Source organism: Eptesicus fuscus, chromosome 6 (assembly GCF_027574615.1).
Source record: "Eptesicus fuscus isolate TK198812 chromosome 6, DD_ASM_mEF_20220401, whole genome shotgun sequence".
Classification (NCBI taxonomy): Eukaryota; Metazoa; Chordata; class Mammalia; order Chiroptera; family Vespertilionidae; genus Eptesicus; species Eptesicus fuscus.
In genome coordinates, this window is record NC_072478.1 from 21,657,237 (window position 1) to 21,665,754 (window position 8,518).

The following is an 8,518-nucleotide window of genomic DNA, read 5'->3' on the forward strand; positions in this document are numbered from 1 at the left end:
ATTGGAAATATTCATTTATCTTATGGGGAATATTTATTTATCTTATTTCTTCTCTTATGACATATATGATTCCAAATAATTTTTCTATTGTTTTCCTGAAAGAATTGTCATGAATTATACTATCCCTAGGGACAAAAGTATACTTGGCTACTAAGGTCATTTACATAATTTTATTGTAAAGGAAAGTCTGAGACAACAGTTTTCACTTATATGTTCATCATTATTTTCTATAGTAACACCTTTACTTCTCTTCTTGATAATGTAGATGTTAACATACTGGCACGCTTTATAGCTGGTCTCCTGGTTTTATATTCTTTAGGCTGTTATTCAACTGTGTGTCCACATGCCTACCTTAGCCACTGGCAACAATTGAGTGCGCAATACAGGTTTCCAAGAAGCATCTACATGGACACATACATTTTAATAAATAGACTGATCTAATATGATTAGAGTCAGAGATGACCTTAAATATGATGAAGCAAAAAAAAAAAAGCCATGCAATTTATGACTATTAAAAAATATTTGCCATGCTGCACATGTACTCATTAAAGTGTAGAATATGGCCCTGGCCCAGTTGCTGAGTTGGTTGAAACATCGTCATGTGCACCAAAACGTGTTGTGTGTTTGATTCCTGGTCAGAGCATATACTTAGGTTGTGGGTTCCATTCCTGGTAGGGTACATATGGGAAACAATCAATCCTTGTTTCTCTCTCACATAAATGCTTATCTATCTATCTATCTATCTATCTATCTATCTATCATCTCTACCCATGTATCTCTATCTGCCTTCCTCTTGCTCTAAAAACAATCAATAATAAAATAATATAAAAAATAAAAATAAAGTGTGAATTAATGTATATTAATTAATTAATATAATGTCCATGTGTAAGGGTCCTTATACATTTGGCTGAAGAATTACATGGAGCGTTTTATGTGTTTTTTTCTAAACTATTTTCCTATTTTTGTTTGTAAGTTTTCAATGTGCTTCATACAAATGTGACTCCTCCTAGTGCCCTAAATTCAATATACCTTTCTAAATTTTTTTCAAATCCACCAAGGGGACAGTGAGCATACAATCTCTCTATATATATTTACACTCAAGAATATCTTCAACCTTTATAATCAAAGGATGAATCACACATATCCTGAGAGGACCCTACCCCCGGGAGAAAATTCACGAGGGTCTCCTAACGCCTGCCCCCCACCCTCTTTAGAGAATCTGGAGAAAACCAAACAAAACAAAACAAAAAACAACAACTGTCAAAATAACCAAAGTGAAAAATAAAAAATAAAGAGGATTAATCTCCCGAGAGTGGAAATTCTGCCCAGTCATGTGAATAAGAATCAGAGATTTTCCTGCACAAACATGCCTGTCCTTCTACCCTGTCCTGACTACCTGGAAGGAACCTCAGTGGAGGTGCTTTTATACAGTTACCTGAAATGCAGTTGAATATATTTGAATAACAGAATCACTGTGAATGCTGTCCTCAAATTTTAGTACAAATGCCAAAAGTAAGAAGTAGCATATTATGATAAAATCCCTCAGTTCTGTTCTCTTTGATTAAAGCATTGATTCACTATTGCTATGTAACAAGACATCCTAAAAGCAAATGTTTTAATATAATTCCTTTATTTTCCAATGGGTTTGTGTAGTGGGGAGGTGTTCTGATCTCTGCTGGTCCCCTCATGAGTCTACAGTCAGCTTGGGTCAGCTGGGATGTCCCTGCTGATCTTGGCTGGGCTTTCTAAAGCATTAGGGGCATAGTTATGGTGACTGATATAGGGAAGGCTTGGCTGGAATAAGTGAGCTCTGTCCCCATGTCCTCTCCTTCTCTGGAAGGCCCCCTGGATTTGTTCACATGGCTGAGCCAGGGTCTGAGTGAGAGCAGTGGAAATGCACCAAGGTCTGGTAAGGCGCACTGTCCCTTCCACCATATTTTTTTTACCAAAACAACTAAAAAAATCCTAAGTCCAGGCCATATTGAAAGGTGGAGAAAAAGACTACAGCTCTGGATGGGTGAAGCTCACAATCACATGGACAAAGACATTGAAAGAGATAAGAATGGCGGTCACATCTGCAAACTGACTGTCACTTGGGTAAATTTTAATTCAGTAAAGTTTTATTTCTACATCTGCCCTCAATGGCTGAATGATCTTGGAGAAGACAGTAAGAGTAAAAATATTTTTTATGAGTAGATGTGGAAGTTCTACTCTTGAGGGTCAGGCCCCTCCAAATGTAAACATCTCTCCCTCTGCAGCTTGCCTCCTGCTTATCATTTCTAGGCTACAAAAGTAAAACTTTCTCCTTCCAGATATCTCCTGTCCAGTGACTGCACTCATTGGTTAACATGGCCAGAGAGCTGTTGCTTTCCTGATAGTCTTTTTTGACATCCTCATGTAGACATTACTTCTCTTTTTATTGATCTGATATTAGCATATTCAAAATGATTTCCAATCTGATACTTGTATTTGTTGAGGATGGGGAACCTGATGGAAGGAGGTGGCATTTGAAATGCACATACAACAGAGAAAAAGTATTTGAAAGAATAGAGTTGCTGACATTATGCTGAGTGAAAGAAGCCAGTCTCAAAAGGACAAATTCTGCATGATTTAACTTACATGACATATCTGAAGTAGTGAAATTCATAGAACAGAAAATACAATGGCAGTTGTCAGGCATGGAAGGAGGGGGATGGGGAGTTAGTTAGTGTTTAGTGGGTGAAGAATATCAGTTTTGCAAGAACATAAAAATTTTTAGGGGTTGATTGCACAACAATGTAAATATATTTCACACTACTGACCTACACACTTATAATGATTACAATGATAAATTTTATTTCTTTTTTACTACTTTAAATATTTTTTAAAAGGAAATAAATTTTGACACATGGTACAACGTGGATGACCCTAAGGACATTATACAGAATGAAATAAACCAGTCGTAAAAAGACAAATACTGTGTGACTCCAATTTTATGAAGTCCCTAGAGAAGTCACACTCATCAAGACTGGAAGTAGAATGGTGGGTGCTTTGGGATGGGGGAGGGGGGTGAGAGGGGAGAGAAGGAATGAATGTTTAATAGGAACCGAGTCCAGTTTGTGAAGATAAGACAGTCTGGAGATGAATGGTGGTGATGGTTGCATGTGAATGTACTTAATGCCCTGAACTGTCCATTTAAGTAATGGTTAAGATGGTAACTTTTATGTTACATGTATTTCACCACATTAAGAAAAAATCCAGCCCTAGTTTGTTTGGCTCAGCAGGTAGAGCATTGGCCTGAGGACTAAAGGGTCCCGCATTTGATTCCACTCAAGGGCACAGGGCCCGGTTGCAGGCTCCATCCCCAGTAGGGGGCATGCAGGACACAGCCTATCAATGATTCTTTCTCATCATTGGTGTTTCTATATCTCTCTCTCCCTTCTCCCTTTCTCTCTGAAATCAATAGAAATATATTAAAAACAAAAAGAGAAAAAAAATATCCGCAGGAGGCTTAGAGTGGCCACACACTGTTTTCTTTCCTTTGTATGCAGAGAGTACCCAGATGAGAAGGAAAATCTCTGATGCTTTAACATGGAGATTTGAGGTTCACATGTTACTAGAGCAGAACTGAGCCCACCTTAACTCAGATATGGCAGCTGACAGCTGAGTCTCACCCATGTGTGCCGATTCCCTCATCCATGGTCTCTAGGGCTGGGATGATAGTAAGAACTGAAGTAAAATTTAAGGGACACCAAGGAACTCAATAGTCAAGAGGACTATTAGTTGAATGCAGTGTTTTAAAAAAATCAAAATTAATGCGAAACATGCATGATGATTGAAATAGCAAAATGTTAAATTAAGACAGGATCTGTCAAGCAATGTGCCAAGACATTGTAGAACAGAGGCCAAGGGAACAATCAATCTTTGTGCCTCGTTTGTCTCCCTGTAGTCCTTGCTCTAGTGAACACCCAAGATGCTATGCCTGAGAGCTTCCTGTGGCCTGTGGCTGCAGGTCAGAATTGATGGGAGGTAGCACCCCTGGGAATGACCCTCCATCACTATTTGTGGATCAATAACCCAGCTCTCTCATTCCTCAAGGGTGTGTCCTACACTCTTTCAGAGGTCCCTGGAGGGACTGATAGCCCCAGTGCCCACTGCAGAAATTGTTCATTCAAACTCTCATGATTTGCTGCCTACACCTCCCTATCTCATGTCCCTTCTTCTCTACTCATGCTTTGTAAGATCCACTGCTAATGATGTACCTGCACTCAATCCTTATCTCAGGCTCTGCAGTTCAGGGAAACCAGCCCAAGGCAGGTATCTATTACAATTTTATTTCAACCGGGCAAACACTATAATTCCTGATTTACCTCTAAATCTCTGGTCAAATATGTTGTGTTAGCGATTTATTGCTGTGCAACAAATTGCCCCAAACCTAAGGGCCTAAAATAACAGCAAATAGTTATGATCTCAAAGTTTTTGTGGGTCAGGAATGAGGTATGGCTTCTCTGCTTTATTTGCTTCGGGGTCTCTAATGGGAACAGTGTCAGCTGAGGGTTTGAGGAGAGGAGTCCATTCCCAAGCTTACTCAGGTATTGTTGACAGGATTAAGTTCCTCGTTGGCTGTTTAGTAGAGAGCTCTTAGCTTCTCACCACATGGGTCTCTCCTCAGGGCAGCTTACAATGTGACAGCTGGTTTCACCAGAGAAAGAGGGGGAGGGAGAAAGAGGGGGGGAGGGAGAAGGAGAAGGAGAGGGAGAAGGAGCGGGAGAGGGAGAGGGAGAGGGAGAGTGGGGGAGAGAGAGAGAGTGCCAAGGGAGCAAGATGGAAATTTCAATCTTCTGTAACCAAATCTTGAAAGTGACATCTCGCCACCTGGGTCTTACTCTACTGTTAGAAGTGAGTCATGAGGCCATGCCCACACTCAAGGAGAGGATATTACACACGGATCCCAGGAGGCAGGGATCATGGGGGCTGTCTTGCAGTCTGTCCTCTGATTTTCCCATTTTTAGTATGTGGTTCCACCAACAGCCCAGTTGGCCAGGCCCCAAATGGGGGTATCATCCGGTCCATAAGGCATTCCAAATGGCCCTTCTGATATCACCTCCCTCCTTCATCTCCTCTTGGCCTTCACTTATTGGAAGCTAAGACCCATCTCAGTACGATTACACACTCTGTTTCCTCTGCCTGGAACTCTCTCACATCTGCATGGCTCCTCCTTCAGAGTCTTTCAGCCTAGGGCTGCAGTCTCATCTGAAGGCTGGATCAGGTAAGCAACCACTTCTTTCCAACTCTAGGTTTAACATGAACTCTTTCAATATGCATTCCTGATCCACTATTAACTCCTGTGCCATAAAGAGTTAACTTAGAAGGCTTGCACCTTCATAAAAAAAGCCTGTGTGCATGATGCTTTGCCTTGAACCTGGTAGGTCATCCTTAAGGCCCTGGAGTATCTTACCTGATAAGAGTGTCTGTATAGATCAGACCTTAGACCATGCCAGAGAGTCATGCTCACAATGTGATTCATGATAGAGTCCTTGGGCCACTGTGCACTATTAGCTTGTCCTCTAAATAAGCTGAGGTCAGCCACATGAGTGGTCATCCAAGCCCATGTGAACAACTCCCAGTAAAAACCCTGACACCAAGGCTCAGGTGGGTTTCTCTGGTTGGAGATACTCAGTGCAGGTTGTCACACATCATTGCTGGGAGACCTGAGAGCTGGGACTGCACTGGGAGGGGACAGATGGAAGCTTAAGCCTGGTATCCTCTTAGTCCCACCAAGGTGTCCTGTCCTTTGCTGATTTTAATCTGTATTCTTTTCCTATAATATATTGTGACCAGGAGTATAACAGCTTTTCTACATTATGAGACTGAGTGAATCATTCACCCCCAATGAAGGCTGGCATTCCCCCAGTCCTCCTCTTTTGATATCTTCATTGCCCTTGTCAGTGAATGTTAGGTTCTTGCTCATTTGCTCTTTCCTGTCTTTCTCCTCTGGACAGAAAGGAGAGCTGGGACCTTGTGTACAACTTTCATGAGAGCAGAAAACCAGAATGGTCAGGGGTCAGGTCCTAACTCTGCCATTGTCTGGCGGTGTGGCCTTGGGTGAACAACCTCACCTGTCTGAGCTCTAGTTTCCCTACCTGTAAAACAGGAACAGGAACACGAGATCCTCTTTCATAGACCATTGGTAGATGTGTGGACTGGTTTATTAAGGCCCAGAAAGGCCTCTATAAGCATGAGCTTCCAAGTATTGGTCTCTACCTAGACTCATAACCTAGAAAAGCAGTAACTAGAGCAGGTGTCAGTGCTCAGTTGAGGACAAATTAGTTAAGATGACCCCTCTGAGACCTTTGACATGGAGAGATAGGAGGGACCCAGAGATACCCAGATAGTGAAAAGGAGGACAGGAAAAGTGCCAGGAAGGGCTGGACCATGAAGACTATGGTCTCAATTTTCCTCTACAATAAAATTATGTAGGCACTCTCAGTACTCAAATGTAGTTTTGTCCATAGCGGTAATGGAATTCATGACTATTCTTTCAGGGAAACAATAGAAATATTCCTTTGAATGATATACGTCTTAAGAGAATAAATTATGCTAAAGGAACTCATGTTAACCCATCAGACAAGAATTTTCAATTACGTGAGGTTCAAATATTGGCTTTATTGGTGTCAGCAAAACGGGCTCTGAGGGGCCTTTGAACCCTTCATTCATGGTCACTTCTTCAGACTAATATAGTTGGTCCTTGAAAAGCTTACCTGCCAAGGAATCTTTGCAGAGCTCTCTTTATGTCATTGTTCCTCAGACTGTAGATGAAGGGGTTCAGCATGGGTGTGACCACGGTGTACATCACTGAGGCTGTTGCACTTGAGTGTGCATTTTGGGTAGCAGCAGAGCTGAGATACACTCCTAGGCTCGTACCATAAAATAAGGAGACAGCTGAGAGGTGAGATGCACAGGTAGAAAATGCTTTATACTTCCCCTGAGCTGATGGGATTCCACATATACAGGACACTATCTTAGAGTAAGAGTAAAGGATCCCTGCAAGGGGACCACCACCTAGTAGCACAATTAAAAAATATAACATAATGTTGTTAAGAAAGGTGTCAGAACAGGCAAGTTCAAGCACGTGATTGAGTTCACAGAAAAAGTGGGGGATTTCTAAGTCTGAGCAGAAGGAGAGCCGCAGCACCATTAAACTATGTAACAAGGAAATCAGGACACTTATCATCCAAGACACCAGAATAAGCAGTCCACAGAGCCGAGGGTTCATGATGACCATGTAGTGCAGAGGGTGGCAGATGGCCACAAACCGGTCATAGGCCATCACAGTCAGGAGGAAGTTGTCCAGCACTACAAAGAGTGTATAAAAATACATCTGTGTGATGCAGCCTTCATAGGTGATGACTTTGCTCTGTGTCTGGATGTTCACCAGCATCTTAGGGACGGTGGTGGAGGTGAAACAGATGTCTACCAAGGACAGGTTGGAGAGGAAGAAGTACATGGGTGTGTGGAGGTGGGAGTCTGAGCTGATGGCCAGGATGATGAGCAGGTTTCCAAACACAGTGATCAGGTACATGGAGAGGAAAAGCCCAAATATGGGGGGTTGTAGTTCCAGTGCCTGTGAAAGTCCCAGAAGAAGAAAATCTGAAATTTGTGTGCCATTGCCTGGTTCCATGTGTCAGAGTTGACTACTAGAAAATAGAAAAAGTTAATAACTAATTTTCATATTAGCAGGCATTAGAAACTGAGAATAAGTGACATATTTATAATTTAGAATCAGAAAATAATTTCCATATTTGCTGTATGTTCTGGTTCCCATTAATTCATCTCTGTTGCCATTCATTTAAATTTCCTTTTTTACCATCAATTAATTCTTCAAATATAATGTATATTGCTGATTTATTGAGGATATGTTTCATTCACTTGAGGTAAATATAGGGTGTCCCAAAAAAATGTGTGCCCACAATTTGAATAATAATAAAGCCATTGTTTATTAAAATGCATTTTATTTTCAATATTGAGTTATCTGCTTGTATAGTGTATATACATTTTGGGGGGACACCCTGTATGTTGACTATATACCAGGCCTCAGGCACTGTTCACAATATGGGATGGTAAAAAATAAAAGTCTCTACAAACTAATGATGGTGAAAGAATTTAATCAAATAAAAATGATAATATCACATATGCAAGGGTGTAGATTCTATAAAGAAAAGTAAATCACATTCAATGGAGAGAGTGAATAGAGGGTGCTCTTTCTATAGAGTTTAGCCAAGACTTGCCAACAGGTGACAGTTATACAGACACCTTAGTGAAGAACAGGCACCAGACTAAGGGGAAGTTCTTGCCAGGCAAAAAGAACAGCCAGTGCAAAGGGCCTGAGAAGATGGTTATTTTAGAAAATCAGGGCTCAAAATGACCCAGTGTATCCAGGGGGAATGAGCAAGAAAGAGTAGGGTGAGAGATGGTGTCAGAGAATATTAAGAAACAAGGTAGCCTGCATGTTGCTGTTGAAACTTCAAGTAATAGAGGG

General features: G+C 41.3%; 1 protein-coding gene across 1 annotated transcript; it reads right to left on the bottom strand.

Moving 5' to 3' along the window:
• Positions 1-6,736: 6,736 nt before the first annotated feature.
• Positions 6,737-7,660, bottom strand: LOC103301028 (olfactory receptor 7A5-like). Its single transcript, XM_008157953.2, has one exon. It carries the CDS (start codon positions 7,658-7,660, stop codon positions 6,737-6,739), a length of 924 nt encoding a protein of 307 aa, XP_008156175.2.
• Positions 7,661-8,518: the final 858 nt, after the last annotated feature.

Coding starts and splice junctions, on each gene's coding strand:
- LOC103301028 (XM_008157953.2), bottom strand. CDS start 7,660: ATGGAACCAGGCAATGGCACACAAATTTCAGATTTTCTTCTTCTGGGA.